The sequence below is a fragment of the Zophobas morio genome, unplaced genomic scaffold, assembly GCF_036711695.1.
Source record: "Zophobas morio isolate AGI-343-1 ecotype UQ-CSIRO unplaced genomic scaffold, CSIRO_AGI_Zmor_V1 ptg000002l, whole genome shotgun sequence".
Taxonomy (NCBI): Eukaryota; Metazoa; Arthropoda; class Insecta; order Coleoptera; family Tenebrionidae; genus Zophobas; species Zophobas morio.
The window spans coordinates 14951077-14976164 of record NW_026972107.1 but is presented as its reverse complement, the minus strand read 5'-3'; the positions used below and the strand labels follow the sequence as shown (position 1 = coordinate 14976164).

At 31.1% G+C, this 25088-nt stretch overlaps 1 protein-coding gene across 3 annotated transcripts in view; it reads right to left on the bottom strand.

Annotated features, from left to right (window-relative positions):
* The window catches only part of LOC135128627 (rho GTPase-activating protein 6-like), a 77804-nt gene that overhangs the window by 18279 nt on the left and 34437 nt on the right, over positions 1-25088 (bottom strand). For all 3 annotated transcript variants that reach the window (XM_064055580.1, XM_064055590.1, XM_064055570.1), the window contains 2 exons: positions 20609-20716; positions 10696-10904 (listed from right to left, as the gene is read on the bottom strand). In XM_064055580.1, the coding sequence (XP_063911650.1) occupies positions 10696-10904; positions 20609-20716 (317 nt within the window). The remainder of the gene's footprint in view (positions 1-10695; positions 10905-20608; positions 20717-25088) is intronic.

Below are 25088 nucleotides of genomic sequence, written 5' to 3'. Positions count from 1 at the left end.
CGCATAAGAGTATGTTATTTTATAAAATTTAAATAACGTTTAATAGGTAAAATTTTGAGGTGACGTCATCGTCTTGTTGGTGGAGATGACATCACAGGCAAATTTTGGTTAGCCTGTTACCATCTACATGACATTAAAATCGCTACAGACAGGCAATAGGCAGACAGAGGAAAACGGGAGACCAATTTTTTCATACTAGAAGGGTTTTGAAACGTCTAGAAAACATAAAAGTGGCTATTCGCTGTATGGACCCTATTACAATACTTCCTTAGCTTACACTGAGGAAGCAAAAGAATATATTACTAAAGCACAAGCAATACAGCATCTCAGATCACAATTTTCTAAGATATGTATGTTTTAACTGGTGTTCTGAGATCAGTAAAACAATTATTTACTGTTACAGTTTAATTTTTTTTGCATAACCTGCATCCGTAAAGTCTCAATATTTTGACGATGACTTTTTGAAAATAAAAGATAATATGAATTTAAACATGCCATTATGACCATATTGCAATAATGTCTTAGCTGTTGATAAAAAATGAAATCGTCTTTAAAAAAACGTCTCCATTTTGAAAGAAGCAGAAATGCTACGAACCAACATTATGCAAAATTAATAACTAAAAACTCGGACGTTATGTGAAATTAAAAGTAATTTTTTGTGTAAAAAATTGTAAAAACACGTAACTACCGCTTTTATCCACGCATTAAATAAAACTAACAGTCTGAAACTACATAGAAAAAAGTTTCCGAAACAAAAGGTAGAGCCGAAAATTGATAATCTGAAACTAAATAAGAGAAAGTTGCTGAAACTGCGAACGCTTGAAGGCATATTTTACGCTTTTGCCATATTGTAGTGACTTCAGTAAATTTACAATTATCCAGTAGCTTCCAAACTTTAATGGGTCCACACTCCACAACACCGTGTAAAGTTAATGGACCAAATAAAAGGATTAACCATTCGATGTTTTTTGTGTTCATTAAATTAACTTTCTCGGGAAAACAGTAAACAAAATTAATTCTGAATAACACAAAAACACAAAACATGCAACTATGTTCGTTAAAGGGAACGAGTAGAACCTGCCCCAAAAGAAATCAGTTTTGGACACATTGTAAAGAATAGTTTTAAATAAATGTTGAACTCCTGGCCAGTGAGTTGTTGAACCCAAAAATACTACACAATAGCTTTATTGTAATGGATGATGCTAGTTACCACTGCACAGAAAATTATCTTTGCTGCAGCGACCTACTTATCTCTCTGTTTTATTGTTTTCCGGGCAAATTCTACAAATACCAATGAAATGACAGTGTGTCTTTAAACCTGCAAGCATTTTGGTTGGACCTGTTTACCGTGGTCAGCTCTCCAATTCTATTTTGCTCGTGTGTAAGCGTAACGGATATCTGATAATGAAAATTCCGTTTAACCGTATTTTATTTAAAGCTACCGCATGCGCGCCAACCACCATTCTAAGATGTTTCGTAACGGATTTTTAATTGAACGAGCAAGAGGAATTTAACAGCTGATTTTCAAACACGTATACTATCTATAGTCCGGCTAGGCTATGTATAGACTGCAAAGGTGGCCAATTCTCCTGCAGCGAACAATTTCTCTACGTCTACGCTCCACGGGAACGTCATCTGATCGTCGGACGTCCATTATCTAAGGCGAAACAGCCTCCAAACAGCCGCCAGGTATGTAGGCCATCCTCGCCAGAGTCGGCAACAAACCAATCAAAGCCCCATTTCGCATTTCGTACACCTACATCGAGATTTATTGTCACGAAAAGCAGCTGGAACAATGACATCTGGTGATGGTCTGAGAGGTGTTGGGCGAGCACGTAGGCACTATTAATTCTCAAAGGAATATTCCGAAATATTTAGATTTCTGTTGATCAAGTCTGCACATGTGCACTCGTAAATTCGTTTATGCTTGCAATATTTTATGTAAGATTTGTCTCCGCATGCTATGGAAGACCTTCACATGGGATCAAAGGCCACTGAAAATACATACGAGGTCGTGCTGAAAAACAAACAGAAACACTGGAAACATAAAAAGATAGGGGTGAGAATTAGCACAGTTTATGAGAATTTTATTAACGATACTAAAAAATTTAAGTATGTTGCGTTTCATCTGAGCTTAGGCTGTCTTGTATAGTCTCTTATTTATGAGCAGGGGAATTTCATAATTGAAAACTTAAAGGCCATAAACGTAACACGAGCTAAAAATGCAGGGCTTTTCTTGAATTATGGTGGCGAAGTCTAATCATATTTTCTTCTTTTTTGACAAAGACATAAATCCTGCATTGTTGGCTATCTGTGTTGACACAAGTTTTTGTGAAGAGCTCCAAGTACTATCTGTTAAGAAGAATTTTTAGGTCACGAGTCGTGATGGATAGCTTAAGCTTATGATTTAGAGGCAACAGTTTTCTACAAGCTCAAAAGAATAAGTTTGTTTTTAGTTAACTAAATATCATCAGTTTTCTAGTGAGGAAAACTAATACAGTGTTGGAAATAAATTAGTGATATTAAAAACTATACAAGTGATAATACTTGAAACCCCCGACACAAAAAGAATGAATCCTTAAAAAGTTTGAAATTGGTTACAATTCGCTGCAACGGTCGACGCGCTATCACCTTCACGTGAACCCCAGTGTGTTATGAGCTGATGATCTTGAAATGGCTGAAGAGATTATCATCAAACATAGCTAAGAACCATCTCGATTAAACCAGCTTTCAAACAGAAAAAACAGCATTGAAATCGGGGGTTAAAAAAAGAGAAATCTACGATTTTGACTCAAATACAAATTAAAAAAAAAATGGCCGAGTTAATTTCAAATTATAAAAATCAATATGGATTTTTTTCTACAATTTAAAGGAAAACTACGTCATAAATTTGTCTTACATATGTATTACTTAAAGTAGCAGTAAAGGGTTTTGATCTTGAATTTCGTTTAGAAATCCTGTACACAATTTAACATTAGACCATGTAGGAACATGATAATAACATTTAGTTTCTTCGGTGACCGACAGTATAAGTCTTTATTGTACCAAATACCTTACTTTCATAACAGTGCATTGATTTATTAGGCAAATATTTTTTAATCATCCATAACATTATTTAACACAGGTAATTTTGCTCGTTTTAATACAATTCCGGTAAGTTCTTATAAATTCTAACAAATTCCAAAAGAATTTCTGAGAATTCAATTAAATTTCACTATTGGGTTATTTCACACTGATCCGAAAATAAGAGAGAAAAAATCTACACTTCAGGTCATAATTTAATACTCTATTAAATTTGTTTGTTCAGAAGAACAACAAACACTACATCTATGTCAGATGATATTTTTAAGGGTACATTTTTATTTATTTTAATTTTTTGTAATGTCAGTCAGTGCTTACCGAAAATTTTAGAAAAGTCCTTTACGCCTAAATACATTTCAAAACTTTTACGATTACTGAATGTTAAGCTACATGCTGCAACAGAAATTTTAATAACCGTTTGTGATGACGTCATTCATTTCTAGTGGGCACAAATATGTTCGTTTATTAATTTTTTTAGACATTTCAAATGGAAAATATACAGGGTGAGCCACAGTAGTGCGCGCCCTTCAGTGTCTCGGTATAATTAAGGCCGAAAGTTGTATGATTCCTTGAAAACCATACACTCAAATTACTTTCAACTATACAGAGTGTTTTGTTTTTAAGGCGTAACACACAACTGAGTTTTTTCGAATAGAACATCCTACATATTTTTAATATTTAATTGACCTCTTTTACAACCACAATTTATTTTTGAAATTTCACTGCGACGTTGCCACGTTATACTAATTTTCTTGAATGTTTTAGCAATAGAAGCATTCACAGAAAAATCGCAACAAGGTTATTTTTTAAATCTATGATAAAATATTTTATACAGAGATAAATAAAAGTCGCGCTTTGTTGTGGCATAAATAAAATTGAGTCTTATTATACAGAGTTTATAAAAAAAAAATATTACAATTTTTAAATATTGAAATTCAGGTTTTTGAAATAGAACACCCCCTATTTTATTAATGGGTCTTTATTTTAAAGAAAGAGAGAAAATAGATTAAGTTGCTGTAATGAAACACACTGTGTTATATTTGATAAACTAAAATATCAATATTTGAACATTGTAATATCCAAGATTTTTTATAAACACTGTATATTAAAATATTATTTAATGGATACCACAATAAAAAGCATACCTCTGTTTATCTCCTCATAAAATATTGTAACATAGATCTTATATTACATTACTAAAAAATAATCAAAAATATACAACTATTTCCCAAAAATTCTAAAATTTGATTTTGCGAATTTTATTATTTTTATGAGAAGTTAAAATAAATGTATGTATTCAATGTTAAAATAAATGTAAAGGAGCATGCTACGGCTGTGCTTCAAATAGGTTTTTTCTTTATAAACTTTTATGATGACCTCATTAACATTTTTGCAAAGAGATCTATATCTTGAATAATTGTAATGTAATACTAACAACAACGGTATTGTAGTTTAATCAATAAAACAAATTGACTCCTCCATTAATTTTTTTGAGCTATCCGAGATGAGTCTCTAAAAAATATAAATGCAATGAAAAATCGCAAATATAGGTTAATCATATTTTGCACATTTTCGATTGAATTTATTAGGCAAAATTTAGGAATGACGTAATAAATTTTTTTGGGGGACAAACAAACGTATTTTGATTAAAAATATACCATGCTTATGATAACTTTTAAACGTCTACAAGATTTCAAAACATTCGGTTTTGCAGTTACTAACCTAATAAAATAAATTGATTTATTCATTAATTTGTTTGAGTCACCCTGTATAAGCAATTCTAAAAAGTATGAGAAATGAGAGAAAAAAATGAAAAATCACAAGTATAGACTCATCATGTTTTGTACATTTTCGATAGGATTTATTTGGCAAAATTTTTAAATGACGTCATCAGTTTTTCGGAAGGATAAACGAATAAATTTTGAAAAACGATTTACCATCATTACGATAACTTTAAAACGTCAACAAGATTTCAGAGCATTCGGTTTTGTATTTTCAAAGTTAAATTGCTAAATGTTGGTATTGATTTTTTTTCCAAAAAGCAGGATGTCTATTATAGGGTTACCCAAGCTCTGGAGTTGTAAAAGTGCGTGATCTTCACGTGATTTTTCAGAGCTGCAATACAATTGGTTAAAGGATGTTTGCTGAGAACCTGCACCCAGTCGGATTTATGCTAAGATCACTTTAAATACATGCTGATGATATTTTACAACTTTAGTCAAAGAACACAACCCGCAAAACTCTAAAACTATACATTATACAAGTACGACCGCCAAAGATCGTCTGCTTGGGGCAACACAGGAAATTCAGTAGGCACGCGACATGGCTTACAAGTTTACAAGGACCCTAATGCGAAAAGCCGATTCGGAATTGTCTCAACCAAATAATCCTAATTATGTCATAAAATGTTATTAATATGCATTTAAAGTGATCTTACAATACGCAGATTAAATTTTAAACTGAATCTGGTTGTCGTACACGTGGTGTCAACTTGAGATTTCGTGTTTTTCTTTCAACTTGTTGTAGAATATTTTCAATAAATTAATATTTTTCGAGACTTTGTTAATCCTTCTTAATACACAGCAGTAAGTACTATAATTAAAAAAGTATTATTGTTTTGTGCACGTGTTTTTTTTTTTGAGATGGATGAAAATCAGTTGCAATTATCGCCTCCTAGAAAGCGCCGCGGAAAAGCTCTTTCAGTAGACGACAAAACATCTAGTATGAACATTTTTAAAACATGCCAGAGTGAAATTCCACAGGATTTTAAAGTGGAAAGTATTAATTTTACGGTCCAAGCAAGTGGTAAATAAATCAAATTGATATATTTTTCGAACTAATTATGTTGTATTCTTATAAATCGCAAAATCAAGTATCTACAATGTTTTAAAACAATATGAATCGAATAATCATAATTGTCAACCTCTCAAAAAGTACCACTGAGCAAGAGAAGTTTTAGAGAACGTCACTGAAGAGGACAAAAATGTAATTCGACGAATAGTCCACTCCTTTTATTTAAGAATGAACCACCCACGTTGAATAAAGTATTGCGCGCTGTTAGTGGACGTGGAGAATTGCCTGAGTTTAAAAAGTCAACTTTGAAAAAATTGTTAATTGATATTAATTTTCGGTGAGTTAAGTTAAATTTTTAATGTCATGGTTTTAATGTACTTTTAGATTTAATGGAAGACATCGCAATAGCATATTGAAAAAAAGAAAACGAAATAATTAATTATCTGGCGAAGGAAGTTTTTAAGATAAATAAAAACGTTTAGAGAAAAGAAAATAAAAATATATTATCTAGAGTCTAGGCGAAAGCTGGGTAAATGCTGGCTGTCAATAAAATATGTCTGTGACAAATCCACGCTATGCTTTTCTGATGAGGTTTATCTACAGGACTTAAAAACCCCTCAGGAAAAGATGGACGATTCATAGTAGTACACACTGAATCTGAAGACGGATTTCTTCAAAATAGCTTGAGCTTGAAAAATCCCCGACATCTTCCACAAGAAAAGCAGAGATTCAGGACCGGCTGGTTAAAAAAGGAATAGAATTTAGGGAAAACATCGTCAAAGCAGAGTTACTGAATTTAGTTAAATTGAATAAACCAGTCAGTCGAAAAGTAATCGACGAAATGGCCAAAGTAACAACTAGACATGTTGAACGAAGGCCACCTTACCACTGCGAACTGAACCCCATTGAATTAATTTGGGGTCAGACAGAAAACGGCTGGCAAAGAAACACCAAATTTAAAATGACAGGGCAGCTTTTTCAAGAAGCTGTTGATAATGTGACGGCAGAAAATTGTCTTGAAATTGGAAAAAACGATATGGCGAATGGATATCGTTAAGGAAACAGAGATTGAACCTCTGGAAATAAATCTAGCAGAATCCGATCCAGACTTTTCTTCAGAAGATGACTAAATTAATTATTTAAATATACGGTCTTTAATATCTCATTAATTATTATTATGAAAGAGTTAGTTAAAAATAAAAATATTAAAGTATAGGCTTAAAAAACCCTACAATTATGGTGTTTGAATTTTTCTTTCTATTTCTAATACTTGATGAGACATTAAACACCGCTCGCTTAGTGACTCATCTTGCATAAATATTTGTTTTCTATTTTTGTCATTTGTATGTAGTTGCTTGTCAAAGAGAGTAAATATCTATAACAATTTGATTTTACATTTTTGTCAAATTACTTTCACAACCAGTTGGTATACAATAATAATTCCAATTTTACGGCCTTTAGGTTGGTAATAAAGTCCTATATTTGTCTTTTAAAATTATTTTTTTTGAGATTTGACATTTAAACAAAAGATACATTTTGCAATAGTTGACGTCATTTCCCATTAAATCAGGAAATCGGTGATGCAAATTGGAGATTCAAGATATGTTTAATAGCATGACACACAATTATACAGTGTGTCACGCTTAAAAATGAATTTTCAAGTTTAAAACCTTTTTTAAATCTGGTTGTTGACTGAGTCATCACGTGAAAAGCTTGGGTAACCATACTATAGGGTGAAAACTCAAGACGGATTATTGCAACACAAATCTTATTTTATAAAATTAAAAAAATATATATTATTGTAAATTTTTGAGATTAGGTCATCCAATTGGTAGTGGGGATAATTAGCTAAATTTTGGTGAATGTTTTACAATCTACATGACATTCCTAATGTATGTACAAAATTTGACAACAATCGGTCCAGTAGTTTCGAATTTTAGATGTCTAATAAAAATCCGGACGGACAAACAGAGATACAGACGGACGGACGAACGGACGGAAACCGGAAACCTATTTCTTCGTACTCTAGAGGTTATGAAAAGTCTCGACTCGATTACAATAGCTTACGCTCAGAAAGTAAGAAGTTCAAAAAATCTGGAATAACGTGGCGACATCGCATCAGAATTTCAAAAATAAATTAATAAGGTGATGAAACCAAGGTAGCTGTTATGCCTCAAAAATAAAACACTTTGTATAGTCGTAAACACCCCGTATACACAACTGTACATCTAGAAGCACATTTTTATTAATGATTTGCTTGATAATTTTTTGAGATGACATCATCAAATTTCCCAAAGTGATAAACAGATACATTTCTAAGAAATTCCTTAAATGGGTTTTATTTCAAGACCAACTATAAAATTTCATTGTATAAATTTTATTTTGTTTACGATAATTATTCAAATAGCTAACATTAAATGGGTGCGTTACCGGTCCCGGATCAATATTTTCGAAAAATTCGGTTTGAAAATGATTTTTTTTAAATATCTTGAAAACTTGAAAAACGGTCAAAAAATGTATGCTGTAGGGTATTGAAAAACTGAGATATTTGAAAAGTTTCCAAATAATTCTAAAAACATTCTGGGATATAGAACTCGACAAACTGATTCGTAAAACAAAATTGATCCCGGACCAATATTTTCGAAAAATTACATTTTAAGATAAAAAAAATGTTTAATACCTGGAAAACTCCAGAAACAATAAAAAAATTCGTGTTACTGAAAAATTGGGAACTTTGAAAAGTTCCCTAAAATCTCCAAAAAATTCTAGAATATAAACCTCGACTAGCTGACTCGAAAAATATAACGTTTTAATAAACTCGAAGCAAAATTTTAGAAAAAAATTCGATTTGAGAATATGGTTGTTTTTAAATATCTCGAAATCTCGAAAAACACATACACAGAGAGAGACTAAAATCAGAGGACCGACACTGCCGTATCCTAGAAGCTGCGAAATATAAAAAATACTAGACAGTATGCAAAATACATTGAAATTGACAAACTCACTATCTATGGATCACTTTGTAAGACATGTTTGGAAATGAGAAAATTTTCATTATTTTTTTTTATACGTATATAATGAACAGAGTATACAAAGTTATTCCTTCTTGGAAGTTATAATCAGAGTTAGGCATAGTCGAAGTGATGGGGAATCAATCAGACAAATATTAAATACGACTGTGTTACGTCAGGCGATAAATTTGGCTGGCCGACTGTGCACTTTCATCCTCAGTGGCGTTTAATGCAGTTCAAGGTTTATTTGATCAAGATCATTACAAAAATTGTAATGTTGAACAGTCATTTTTAATTTTTAAAGCAATTTTAACATCTAGGAGAACTCGTATAACTTAGGAAAACCTAGAAAAATTAGTAATTCTTATTAGAAATTCCCGAAGTTGTAAGCCACGACTGCAATAGCGCTGGCGATCGGACGGCAATGAGGATCACTTCCGCTATGCCGAAGAGTGGTTATAATACACGAAATACCCCATTGATATTTGTTAGTTTCTCACAGGATTTTTTTAATGTTAATATAACGATAACAGGAAAAATAATTACGTGCAACTAGTGAGAAGACACATGTCAAAAATTTTAAATCTGGTCAGATCTAGTGGTATGTTTGCAGATGTATAAAATTTTCTTTAGTTTAGAGTGTTAAGGTTACGATGAAGATTCTAAATCGCTAATCATCCCTTCCAAAAACACGATGACGTCGTTTTAAATAAAAGTTTTGCGTAAGTTTTCTTTTAAACTTATGATGTGATACGCCTTCAGTTTGTGTTTGAAAAATGTATTCATATTTGTATAGACATGTATTTCAGATAGGTATTTATTATGGAATAAAGTATTTTGTGTAAAAAATGTTAAATATAAAAACTACAGCATGTGTTCTCCAAAAACTGCAGCAAAATCATCATCTTTATTACCTGTTGTCTCTAAAAACGAAAAAAACTGTAGCTGTATAAATTCCGAGATAAATGGCCTCCAGGTTTTTCATTAGTATTATAATGAACTCATTAAACACTTAAAATCGGATGACAAAGAGTCAAACCCCTTTTCTGAAAGCATTCTTCTTGTCTATGGACATGATTTCGCAGTGGACCACAAAAAGTAATTTTTGTTCGAAATATGAAATAATAAATATACTGGATAAAATTTTCCTTTTCATGCTACATCAACCGCATTCAGCAGTTAGTCAAGTAAGTGAAGATTCCCCGTATTGTATTTTTAGGAATTCTCGTTACAAACTTTTTTATGCTAATTCAGTTCAGTGATCCTAAAAACTTACTAACACATATTCTTGGAAAAAAAATCTCGCCTCGTTACGAATTTGCCACGTCTTTTATCATATCGAAAATTTTGTACAATGACCGTGTTGACGTACAATAATAAGTTTTTGCACACATGCCAACGAAAGGTTGAAGTACACCTAGACAGAATTTGGACGCCGTTCATTTTTATTTAAGCGCTACAATAAAAATCCTCAGAATGTAGTCAACATCATTTGTATTTTAAACCGACCAGAATCAAATGAATATCGAGTGTAGTATTTTTAGCTGCACAATTACTAAATTTGTGGTAGAATCATGGCTGCAGCCTGTAGCGTTGGACTGATTTTAATCAGTTAATTTTAAATTCACTTCTTTCATAATATATTATGCAAACAAAAAAAACCTTAACACTTTAAAATCGCGTAAACACACCTCAACGCATCCACTATTATGCTGTTTAGAACCTCATGTCAGTCAAGTTCGCTACTGACGTCCACGTTTTGAATGATTAAATTTTAATTGAATTGATCTAAATTAAGAACACGGATTACCTCGTCGCCTCTAGGCGCCTCAATTAAGGAACTAAAGCTGGATCTTGACCCATGTCTGCCTATAGTGGCTGGTTCTTCTCCTGATCCCGAAAGTTCGGGTCTGCTACGAAAAGGACTCGTCCTTGCTGCTGCCCTTGACAGTCTGTCATTTTCAACGCACTGAGTCAATGGAATTCCGAATACTAAACCACCAGTTGTGCTGTTCCCTTCTGTAACAAGAATTATAATTAGTTGGGGTTGGACCAGATGTGGTTTGATTTATATTTTATACACATGCCGAATCCTTTACTATAAGACCATAAGACATCTCGTTTCCTAGAGCTTCGTCTACGTTACGGTTTCTTCGGATTATTTATTCACTTCTACAAGACATGTTCTTTTTAGAAGATTTACTTAAACCTAGTTTAGCCATCCATGTAGATAGGTTGAGGTGAGAATACATAAGGACAAATGTTAAAGAGACACTGATGAAGTGCTACTTTTTATGAAAAAATATCTGCAAATTTTTTTTAAACTCTATTCATCTAATCAAGTTCTAGGAAGTCGTCATCAATGTTTTGGATTGAAGATGAATAAATAAATTGCTTTTATTTAGCAAAATTAGCAGATTTAATATTTATGTTCTTCTAATTTTAAAGGCAGAAAGCTTTAATTTTCCAAAATAAATATATAACATTTTGGAAAATAACTGCAATCAAGGCGGATTCATAAACAACAAGTACCGGAATATACTATTTTATAAAACTGAAGTGGTATTTAGTACGCACTGGAATAAAAACACCAAAGGTAAATAGAAAGTGAAAAACTAGCTAACGACTTTCCATAATTTAATAAAACGATGTACTCAAACGTAAAACCTTTATCGTTTTTGGTCAGACTAATGTTTTCACGGCTTCTAACGCAAGGGACACACCAGCACTAAATATAAATTAAACTGTAAAAGCCTTTTAATGGAAGATAATTTAAACATTGTCACCAACGTGAGCAATTTATTTCTTTCATATTGTTTTCGCTGCTCGATTTTTTAAAAATGAAAGTAAAATTCTTATAAATAACAATTGTCCGACTGAAAAATTTTAATTAAAAAATGTAACTCTAAATACCTCGTCTGGGATTTTTTACGACAATGCGCATGTTATGTATTATTCCTAATTATGAGTACGCGGACGTTAAAGTGGGTTTAAAATCAGCACAACCATATGTTGAATTACCGCATTACGCATCGTCTGCTCCATTTTCCTTTTTGACAACAAACGTGAAAGTAAAAGGGGAATGAACTATTGTTTTAGAAATATATCCTGGGAACCTGATATATTTTTTCAGCGTGAACTAGTGTGTGTTAGAAAAGGAATTTATTGCCAAATAACTCATCACTCGTCAAACAAAATTCTGTACTGTGCTTTCACTATGTCTTGAACTTACAAAGGAAAAAATTACTACTGTACACAGATATCTTCCGGGCTAATTTAGAACAATCAGGAAGTTTTATAGAGGAAAAGTTTCTTTATCAGACCGAGAAGTGTAAAAATATTTTGAAGTATCTAAGTTTATGTTAGACTACACTTGTCTGTGATTCATATGCGTAAAAATATTTGTTTGTCCGAGCTAATAAATGATAGCTAATGTCTTACGAAAGACAAGGTTTTTCATGAAATTCGCAGGTGGGTGTACTTTTACACGATTACACTTAGTTGCATCATTTAAGAGTGAAAATTTTGAAACTAAGCTACTGACAAATCGACGACGATTTTAGGAGGATCGTGTCGCATTGTTAAAAGTCCAATATTTTAGCAACAATATTTTACATTTTAGTCCATTTCCACACAACTTGATTAAAGCTTGGCACATTGACAAAATAGCACACATAAATTCCTTCACAGAGTTTGCAATTCATTAGGTTGTCATATAATTGCACTGTTACACTGTTTATGTCGAGATACTGAGGTTATTAATTTTGTATTTATTATTGTATTCTATTAAGCGACTATCGTGACTTTTGACAACGCAAACAATATACATAGTTGCTAATATAAAAATTTTCATATACTTAAATTATTTATTGAAAAGTATTGTTTTGGTTTTAACCACTGTTTTAATTGCATCACTTATGGACATACTGTACGCGTCAAATATAATCGGTTTGTCCCCACCAAAAAATTGATGACGTCAGTTCTAAAGCCGTGCTTAGAAGTGGGGGAAGTTTGTCGACAATAAATTAAGAAGTGGTTCATGTAAACCGACGTTTCACTAATCAAACTATAGTCATAATTCTACGCAAGCTTTACACTTCTGAACTAATGAATTAATTCATGTCTTTAATAGACATCTTAGAATTTCAAATTGACATGTACTTTAGGTACTATTGAGTTGAGTAAAACTTAACGCTACAAATTATTAGGTATTAAAAGATAATTTTACACCAGAAAATATGGAATCTCATTTATTTAGTTAAAAAAAAAAATGTAAATGAGTGCGTCTTGATCGCTATTAACAAATCGATTTTTCGTGGCATTTCTGACACTAAAATTACCTGTTTAAATTATGTTTGGTATAAACCTGTTGGCGACATAGCCTCCTACGACTATCTAAATAATGTTTATTTTGAGTTTGTCGCTATTTTGATACAGAATAGGATTGTTATGAATCATAACGATCTTGTTATTTTATTGTTGTATAATAAACGATGTCCGTTAGGTAAATTTACGCGAATGTGACAATAAACATTGCTACTAGTCGTAGGTAAATGAAAATTGGTCGTTATCGAGTGGAAGGAAATCTTTATGGCTTCTAAGATATTGGCTGGTTTATGAAACGGCCAGTTTAACCCTCATAGGCGTCCATTACATGGGGTAGAGAGGTTTGAAACCCCAATAAATTATTCAACAAACTCAAGCTAGAAAGGGATATGCAAAATTTGTTTCGTTAAATTCAAGACTGCCTTGTTAAATAAAATGTATGTGTTGATTCCGTCCACAAAAATGATGACGTCATTTTATTCGCAGTATGCAACACAGGACGTTCCGTTTGCACACTTATTTTTTTATTTTAAGTTCATATAAGTTATCCTTCAAAACGTAAATTCAGATAATTATTTCCAGAAAATTTGCTTATTTAATTTCAAAAATTTTAAATCAAAACATGTAGAAAAAATGAGAATATACCTAATAAAAATAGCTAGTAGAAACTTTCACGTAGTTTTATTCAATTCTTTTACTATATGTGTGTATTTTTTTAAATTGTATTCCTGTTACTCACTTCTTGGTGTTAATGTATAATGAATTCCACATATTTGCCTAAACAAAGTGACTTAAGAATGATAAAATATTACAGGTTTACCGTGGACTATTAAACAAAATTATTCCACACAGTCTATACATATAACTCATTTTAGACATATTTATACTTGTTCTGTTTAAAGGTTCGACACCACAAATGTATTATTTAAGTAATAAATACTGTATATTTTTAAAGATTTAGAGTCTTTATGAAAAAAATCAGATACAAGGTTTTTTTACAACTAATTTTTAAAACAGTTGCATTTTTATAGAAAATAATAATAGGTCTAAAGTTATTTAAACAGAACTTTCGTCGCCTAACCAACGAATTCAGCTTTTTCAAAAATTATAACATTTGATTTTGCGCAACTTTATTACTTCCTAAGAATAAGGTCTCCCGTAAAATAAAATTGTGTAATTTGGGTTACTCTTTACATGTATTATTATTATCAAAGGTTATAAAATTTGGATTTTTTTGCGAAAATCTGAATTCCTAAGTTAATAAATCAAGTCATATTCATAATCTACAAGTACAGCAGTATGTGATTTTATAAAATTTAAATTAAATTACTTTGAAACAATTTAAATCGTCAAATTGTTGTTAGACAAAGTTTCCTTAGCGTTTTGATATTCCTAACATACATATAAAAATGAACAATAATCGGTCTGGTAGTTTCCAAGATTATCTATTTACTGAAAATCGACAGAGATAGACAGACAGACAACAAATGGACAGACAGTCGAAAACGGGAGACTTATTTTTTAGAAGTAGCGGTCTTGAAACGTTGAGAAAACATGAAAGTAACCATTCGACGGAAGGACCCTATTACAATACTTCTTTAGCTTACGTTCGGGAAATAAAAAAATCCGTATGCAAGAGTTCACAGTTACACCATTTTTAAAAATAGAGGTCTAGAATTTTGCATAAAAATTTTTAATTGCCTTACCTTAACAAACTATAAAAAGTTACATAAGGTGTGAACTTACTGATAAGTTTTTCTCATATTTTTCAAATAGAACACCGTGTATTTTATAATATTTTCCAAGTAAACTTTCTTCTATTATCAGATTCATTGAAGTTTATTCTGACAATAATAAAAAAACTATTACTCCTGAAAGATAAACTCAATAAATCTATGCTATCAAAACAAAGCTTACTTAAAACTTACTGTAACATAGTATAGAGTGACACATTTGAAAAATATGAAAAATCTGAGAAATTTAATCACTCTGTTTAACAAGTTAAAACAATTGCCAATTTGCATACGTTTGCCAAGGCAAAGTAATCCAAATGTTTTGTATAATACCCCAGATTGTCATCTTTAAATATAGTCCAGAGAGAAATTTTTAAATGTGTACATATTTTTACTTAAAAACGTAAATATTTGAAACTGTTATTTTTACTGTTCTGATGAGGAACATAAATCTATACCGGGTCTCTGGAAAATGGCGGATTAACTCTCCGCTACGCTCTTAACAATTAACTGATGAGTCTGGGAAAAATAGTACAAAAATTCCTTCTCACATTTTTGTGTAGTTATAATGATCTTAAAATTGGTTCTTTTGCTACGTTTAACAACTAAACAACACACACAATGTCACAGTAACTAGTAATAAAACTTTTAGATAATATTTCTCTCGCCCATGACCATGTTTAATTACCAGAGTTAGGCATAGCCAAAGTGATGGGCCATCAACCAGACAAATATTAAAAACGACGGCGCGACGTCAAGCGATAAATTTGGCTGGCCGACTGTGCAGTCTCAACCACGTCTCAACCTCAGTGACGTTTGGTGCAAATGTTGAACAGTCATTTTTAATTTTTTAAACATTTTAACATCTAGGAGAACTCTTATAACTAAGGAAAACCGCGAAAAAGTAGTAGTTGTTATTAAGAATTCCTGAAGTTGTAGGCCACGACTGCAATAGCGCTGGCGATCGGACAGCAATGAGCATCACTTCCGCAATGCCGAAGTCTGTTAATTACTGTTCAGTTAGAAATATCATTATATTGTTTTTGTAATAATTTGATAAAATTCCATTTGACAACAATGTTCGCTTGATGTTTGACGTATCAAGAGTTATGTCATTTGCCAAAATCGGTTTTATTTTAACAGGTACTAGCCCCGCCCACCCACCCTCTCTTTTCTTAGAGGCCATGTCATTTGCTAAAATCGGCCTTATTTTAGCAGCTATTAGAACCGCCCACCCACCCTCTCTTTTCTTAGAGGGTATGTTATTTGCCAAAATCAGTCTTATCTTGGCAGCTAATAGCCCCGCGCACCCACCCTCTCTTTCCAAAAATTAACTATTTATAAAAAAAGACGCCAAAATGAGAAGGAATTTCTTTGTGGCTTTTTTTTGTCGTATTTTTTTTGTAACATTTTTGTTTTTTCCGTTATTTTTTTTTTTAGGAAGATTGACACAATTTTTCGAATTGAGTTTCTCGAGTTTTCAATTTTTAATTTTTTCATTTTCCAGTTTATCATTTCTTCAGTTTTTCGAGAAAAACGAGAAAGCACAAAAAAGGTACTACGTAAGAGAAAGGGTAAAATATAAGGCCCGCCCACCCACCCTATCTCTATTCTGATGATTTTTTCGTTTCTAATCAAACCGAAGGGCGAAGTTTAATTGTAAAATCAAAATTTTTCTAGAAACTTCTACCCTTTTAAAAACATATTTCGTATCGTAATTTCTAGAAATGGGCCCACGATGAATAAGAAATTCATCACAATTGAGAAGGGGTGGGTGGGTGGGGCTTATATTTTGTAATTTTTCTTAAATCTTTTTTTTTCCCAACAAGAAACTGAAAACATGTTAACTACTGTTATTAAAATGCATTAAACTCTATATTAAAAAAAAAAAACAAAGATTAAACAAAAAAAGACGGCTATCTATATTAAGAAAAAGGGCAAAATATAGGGCCCGCCCACCCACCCTATCTTTATTATGATGATTTTTTCATTCCAAATCAGACCGAGGGGCAAAGTTTAATTGCAACATCAAAATTTTTCTAGAAAATTCTTCCCTTTTTGAAAACATATTTCATATCGTAATTTCTAGAAATGAGCCCACGATGAATAAAAAATCATCACAATTGAGAAAGGATGGGTGGGTGGGGCTTATATTTTGCCTATTTTTTCTTAATATACGAAGTTTTTTATTTCCAACAAGAAACTGAAAATATGTTAACTATCATCCTGTTATTGAAATAAAACTCTATATTAAAAAAAAACAAAGATTATTAAGCAAAAAAGAGGACTACCTATATTAAGAAAACGAGCAAAATATAAGGTTGCTTATATTTTGCCCATTTTTTATTTCCAACAAGAAACTGAAAATATGTTAACTATCATCCTGTTATTGAAATAAAACTCTATATTAAAAAAACAAAGATTATTAAACAAAAAAAATACAAAGATTATTAAACAAAAAAGAGGACTACCTATGTTAAGAAATCGGGCAAAATATAAGGCCCGCCATTAGCCAAAATCATTCTTATCTTGGCAGCTCTAGAAACCGCCCACCCACCCTCTCTTTTCTTAGAGGGTATGTCATCTGCCAAAATCGGTCTTATTTTGGCAGATAGTGAATCGTTTTGTTTTTGTTTATAATTTATAAATGTCTTATTAAATGTTTTTTCTTGGTTTATTTATTAATAATAATGGACAACGATTAATGACTGCTGGTTGCTATGGTTATTGTCCTAAAAAAAAAAATAAAATGTGGATTTCACGCATTAGGTGCGTGTAGTGTTGCCAATTTTACATTTATAAAATACTTTTTTTTTTGTAATCTACATCATGAAGAATTTTTTTATAATTTTTTTGGGACTTCCGAAAGCCCTGTACACAACGTACTGAAGAGTTATTCTGCCATTTTTCAGACACCCGGTATAGCGTATAATTTTCAAACGAAACATCATGTATAACTACAAATAATTTTAAACTGTAGCTCTAATAAGTTGTACAGAGTGTGTTAAATAATTTTTGTCTATTAAACTTTTAGGACACACTATACATTTTCAGACACATTTTCCTTAACCAAAATTTTACGTTCAGATTTTTTCATTATATTTTCTTTAAAATATGAATTTAAAAAATGGGTCAGCATTTTAAACATGCATTTTCTTTTGAGTGGTAAAATCTACAGGTGTCCAAATAATTGCCCACTACTGTTTAGTAAGCAAAAAAAAAATATTTAAAAAATCTAATGTAGAAATTTTAATTATTCTTTTCGATATTTCACCATATTTTTATGCATTACATTTACTGTTGGGAACATGAAATCGACCCGATTTTCATCATTCAAAATAATTGTGGAAGTATGATGTCTTTATCCGTTGATTTCTTCATTTTATAATCTTACAAAGAACTTAAAAATCTTTCATAATGAATCTGACAACAGAGATTTGTACTTTATTTTTGTAAATGGACATCAAATTAACCTCTAATAAAAATCAGAAATATTTAAAGTTTATTGTTTTTCTCGAACTCGACTAAACTTAATCCTGTATCGTTGAATTCGAAAAACGTTCACTGATTTGCATTGTTTGTTACCGATTTTCAAAAATATTAATGTGATATAAAAAAAAATGTTTGAAATACTGAAATGTATTAGCAAAGACCGATTTCTAGAGTCAAATTCAGAACAAAAGTTATACAAAATTACCTGCCTTCAGTGCAGTAGTAGACGTTACATTAACTCTTACGTAGATATTTTCAAAAGAATATACAGGTGTCCCAAATAAAATCCCGCTACCTAATATCTTGAGAACGGATAGAGATATTGAAATTTTGTAAACGCCATCGGTTTTAGCCTGAAGAAGGAAGCCTAATTTAGTACATTGCAAATATGATGCACATCTGCCCCCATGTTTTTTTAAAAGCAACGTACAGATTACTATAGCAATCATATAAAGCACTCACTTGAAGAAAAAATAAACATCATAAATAAGAAAAATAAGTTGAGTAAAATAAAGTACTATTAGTTTATTTTATAAAAAAAATTAAAAATAATCTATTTCATAAACAATCACTGAAGCATATGTCCCAACTGTCATCCTTCAAAGGGAACACAAAACTTATTCCTATTAGTTTGCGATTAATAACACTATCATTAGCATTAAAAAGATTTCTGGCGTTAAAAATTAACAATAGCAATGTAATTGTGTTTACAGTTTGAAGTATTTTTACAGTTAAAACTAATGCAACACATACTAGTGTTTTAACTCATGGCAAATGGATCATATTTGCAATATACTAAATTAAGCTTCCCCTTTCAAGCTAAAACCGATGGCGTTTTCAAAATTTCAATGTCTCTTTCCGTTCTCAAGATATAAGGTCACGGTTTATATCTGAGACACACTGTATACTATATATTTTTTTGAAAATAATATACTACAAGTTATTCTGTTCGAACTAAAAACTTTTACGAGAGCCACGAAACGTTTCTTAAAATCATTTTTTGTTTTTCGACGCGTGATTGTTTTTCTGACTCACAAATATAAAAGAATGTGGGTTTCTAAGCTTCAGTGGGTGTACTTTTTGTAATTATTGTGTTTTTTACTTAACGTTTGTTCTAGAATATTATATTATTTGGCGTTATAATTTTTTTTTAACATTAATTAGGCGTGTGTAGCTCGCCCAAACCTGAGACATCTTTTAATGAAAATTTTACAGAACTCCCGACTGAATTTTTATTTATTATTAAAAAACTGAAACGTCGACTAATTTACATAGTATACGCCATAACATACACATAAAAAATCTGTTTGCTCTGCTGCCACCATTTTTGTTACGACGTGACGTGTCCTTTGCCACTTTCATGAAATATACTGCCCAGATGAAATGAGACGCTGTTTAGATAGTTATGTTTACTCCTACGTGCATGGAACCTTTTCGAGGTTGAGGGTTCAGAGCATCTTTTCTAGTAATGTATTGCATAAATAAAAAACATTTCAACCGGTGCTGAAAGCAATTTTGCACTTTCGACCCCAACATTGCATTAGCCGCATTTCGTATAAATATTTAAGACTGGTCAATGTTTATAGCACACTGCAAGTTTTAAGGATGTAATTAAGTTTTGTCCAGGAAATACCGCACTGCATGAATATTACAGTCCAAAATGTGGTAAACCGAGCATAATGTATGAGTAAGGGCAAAAAAATCCAAAAGAAAAGTTCGCGCTGTTACGTGAGCTCATGGAATCTCTAGCAAAAATAGCTTATACGAGTAATTTATATATTTCAAAGCCGTAAACACTCATTCGTTTATTAAGCAACAGGTACTTCTCGAAGCCGTTTAAAATGTTTAATTCGTCGAAATCCAAGATAAACATCGAAGTGGTAAAAGTTATAAAACAGAATGTGCAAACAAACTTCGGGCGCCGCTTGCGAAAAATCACATACACATTGCATATTTTCGTACCGTTTTGACGGAGCATTTCATATTTGACATGCGGAATTTCAATACATAAATAGATGTCCGGCTAAATTTAACCGACCGCGCTTTTATATTTAAACAAAGAAAGCCGATCCTATTATGATATCGATTTTCGTGGCGAAAAATTCACGACGCTTCATTAAGCGCACAATTGCGGGGGAAATCAGAGGAAATACACTAACAAAGAGGTTTTACCTTTGTCGCCCTCCTTACGGTTCGTATCGAAAATGCTAGTGGTGAGGGCTTTTCTTTTGAGCAAGTATGGCCTCCTTTTTGGTTTATTGGCTGCAGCGCCCACGGTTTCTGCAACAATAGACATTTTATTTGAAAATGCTAAAAAATAACATCAAGGACTGCACTCATTACACAAAATTAAGAAAATATACAATATTCCGTTACAACCTTATGTTTAAAAATAACCGAGTCTTGTAAACAAATACTGACGCTTTTGTATTTAACTTCTAGTTTTAGTTTTATGGGTTTTTCTAAACAATGAGTGCAAGGATTTGCAAGAGCGACTAAAAATTTACCGGCTTCCGTGAAGTTTCGTTTTATCTTGGATGATATCTCGAAAGCTCGTAAAGGTTAGGCAGATAAATAAAATGCACATAGTTGTAAAACTTAAGGAGCTATTAAACTGCTTTCTAGACCACCTAACTCGCATTCTTCCTGAAATTTTAAGAAATGGTGGAATTACAAGAACGGACCACGTTTTCGAAAATAACAATATACAACTTGAACTGAAACTTCACTATTCCATTGTATCTTCATTTAGTAATCGCTCTTATTTTTTACATCGTTTATCAATTTTTGACATTTATGAATTTTTGTGCTTGTTCCAACTATGTGTATTATTAGTGCGGTAGTAAAATATAGAGTTCACTATCAGGTTCACGCTATAGTGTCGTCCCTCTCTTTTCCTCTCATACATCAAACAATTTAAAAAATTTCAGATAAAATATATTAGCGAGTCCAAAAATAAAATCTAAATGCCGTAACAATGGCTGAAATTATTTATTTTAACAGTATTACTTTATCGTTCTCGTATATCCAGTGTGGCACAACAAACTTATAATATTTAGTCATCCAGATTAAGTTGCGGAACGGACCTACATTATTGTCGATAATGTTAAACCAGATGTGTCTGTCTCACTATTTTTAAGCAGAAAATTGGCCTATTTGTGTTGTTAAAAATATAAACTAAATGAAATCTCTCACTTGAACAACACGTCAACTTCGCCTGCAGGTAATTTTGTTCTGGAAATGCTTAAACGTCAAGCCGATCTGCGCTAGGGTCGTCAGGAAATAGAAATTGTTACACATTCATGTAAAAAGAAGAAAATTACAAGTGAACAGATATTTTTCCTTTTCTTAATTAAAAAAATGTTTATTTTAACTTCATCTTGTTATTTTTTATCATTGTAGAGATAATATGTGTCAAATGTTTAAAAATATAAACTGTAGCTTTTTTTTAACAATTTATTTAAACACATCGACTACACATTCAGTATTGTAGAACAACTGATAATACGACTTTTATTTTATCTATTTACTGCACACTAAATTATTTAATACCATTTTATTATTTAAATCTGCCTTACATCAATTTTGTAGATTTCACATTCCTACTGCTTTAAAATTCTTTATATGAATAAGATATATCCGTTGCTATAGAAACATAAAAGCCCTACTTTCAAATTAATTAAAAATAACTTTATTTTTAGGCGACCATTACAAACATTTTACATTCCCAATCACGTCCATGAAGTGTCACGTTTTTGTACTGAAACGTCAAAATTACTTTTTTGTACTCGAAAACTTACTTTTGCGTGTTTTCGACCAGAGTTGCCGTTATTTGAACAGAAAAGAGATTTTCTACCCTCAAAACTGCTTACATAACTAATTATGGCGTTGTATGGTGGCCTAGAAAACGTTGCGTGTACCTCGGCCAAAAAAAACTTTTTCGGCCTCATCTGATTTGTAGCCCTCGGCTTCAAACTTCAGATCAGCCGAAAAAGTTCTTCTTTATGGCCTTGATATACAAATAACTATTAAATATGTATTTTCCGGAATCATTTTAATCATTGGGTTGAAAATTTTGTGAATATGTTAGTAAAAAACATTCCAAAATTTGTATCATAAGCACAAAAAAATGCGTTTAAACACAAAGATTTTCAATTAAATTATAACATCCCTAATCTAAAACTTACAAAATACACATTTTGACGTGTAATTTTTTAGATTAAATTGAAACTGGAAAAAAAACCTGAAATCAGTTTAGTATAAAATGCTTTGTAGTTACCAGCAAACAAAAATAATACTCCTACATTCTAGATATGAGTTAATCCATGTTAATCCACTCGATTTTTTTTCTTTTGATAAGCAGCGTTAATAATTTAAAAACGGAAATAAACTTATTTTGGACAAGTAGAGCAACAGTGGTCACGGATAATTCTTAAAGTAAATGTAATTTAATTTAATTATTTTTTCAGTGAAAAAATTTTAATAACTTCAAGATGGTCACCAAATCGTTATTCGTATTTTACAAAAATCTGTCTGTAGCATCTACAGAAACAAAACAAAAAATATAGTAGCATTATACGATATGATCGAAAAAAAGTCGTCTAGTGAGCCATGAAATTTATTTGTAAAATAATGATTTTGGTATTGCAGCTATTTGACCGTAACTGTCAAACCGAACAAGAAACGCGTTAGTGTTGCCAACATGTTTTTTTTTACATTAAATATCACTAGTTGCTAGACGACTTTTTTCTAGTATATGTATATTAACATGGTTTTTCTGTAGAACATAAGTTACCTATATTCAGAATCAGTGGTTCAAATTCTTTTCTTTGAATTATAATGAAAACAGGACTGTGTGTTTCCAAACTGGTCAAAAAAACTGTAATTAAAATTGCTACTTCAAAAATAATTATTGTATTAATATTATGCAATAAGTTGATTTAGAATATAACATGTATGTATGTATGCATTTTCTATGCAAAATATTAAGCCTTTTTTCAAAAAACCTTATACGTGGTATGGTATATTATTTTGATATTTATATAATAATTTAATGTGTTCTCTTGAATTTGAAAATTTAAAGCAATGCCTCAGCAATGAATTTGGGCTATATTATGATTGCTATTATTTCTGACCGACATATTTCTGATGCCGTTTAACATGTAGGCTGTCCGTAATCAACGTTTTGAATTTTTCAATAAATACATGTTGGATTAGGAACTTTTTGAGTTTTCAACTTTCGGATTTTGACTTTTTTCGTTTTTTCGGTGTTTCGAATATTCCGTTCCTCGATTTTTAATTTTTCCTTTCTCTAATATTTTGTGTTTCAAGTTTAATTTTTCGATCGTTTAGTTTATCGTTACTTCACTTTTGAGATTTGCAATTTCTAGATACCACAATTTTTTTATTTTTGCATTTTTCGGTTCTACAAATTTTCGTGTTACAATTTGTTTGGAATTTCAAATTTAAAATTTTGCGTTTTCAACTTTTAGATTTTTCAGTTTTTCGATTTTTAATTTTTCGTTTTCCCAATTTTTTTATTTGCAATTTTCGAAGTTTCCAGTTTAATTGTTTTAATTTTAAGATTTTTCAATATTTCGTTACTTCACTTTTTAGATTGGTTTCCTTCTATTGTTATTTTTAGCTTTCTCAATTTTATTTTTTCGTTTTTACAGTTAGATTTTCAGTTTTTTTATTGAAACTTTAGCTTTTTTATCCATAATTTAAAAATGTAAAAACGAGAATTTGGTTATTTAAAAGTTAAAATTTGAAAAGACTAAAAATTAAAAAACTGAAAGCATGAAAATTTGAATTACCGTTTCATTCAAATAAAGGAAAATTAAAATATCTACAAATTGAAAAATCGAAGAACGAAAAATTGAAAAACCGGAAACTTAAAAAATCGAAACATCCAAGAAACGAAAAACTGTAAAATTGAATAATTCTAAATCGAAGAAACTATATGTAAAATCGAAAAATTTAAAGATTCAAGAGTTGATAAATATTAACTTTGAAAAACGTAAAACAAATTTGAAAAATTGCAATATATATTGTATAAGGTAGTCCAGCTAAAATCGGAAAATCGAAAAATTGCAAAATCGGAAAACTAAAGAATTTTTGAAATGGGTGCTATTAAAAAAATGCTCAGTCAACACAATATACATAAATAAACGCGGCGATAGCAATTAAAAATTAATTTGTTAAGAAAAATTTTAATATAAAAAATTGAAAAATCCAAAAACTCTAAAATCTTCTTGAATTAATTTAGAATAAATAGAATTACTAAACAATTGAGAACTTGAAAAAATTAAAAGATAAATTAAACATTGAAATCACGATTAATTGAAGTAAGGAAAACTTGAGAAGTCCAAAATTGAAATTTTGCAAATCAAAAATCTGAGGGGCCAAAAACTTACAAAATCAAAAAAATACCAAAAATTGTAAAATTGAAAATCTGAAGACTGAAAACTAGAAAACCTAAAATCGGAAAACTGTAGTGTCGAAAAATTGAAGAATCAAAAACTCACAAATGGAAAATTTGAAAATCCAAATATTAAAAATCTAGAAACTGGAAAGTCCAAAAACTGAATAATCTAGAAATTGACAAATCGGCCAACTGTAAAATCCAAAAATTGTAATTTAAAAAATTGAA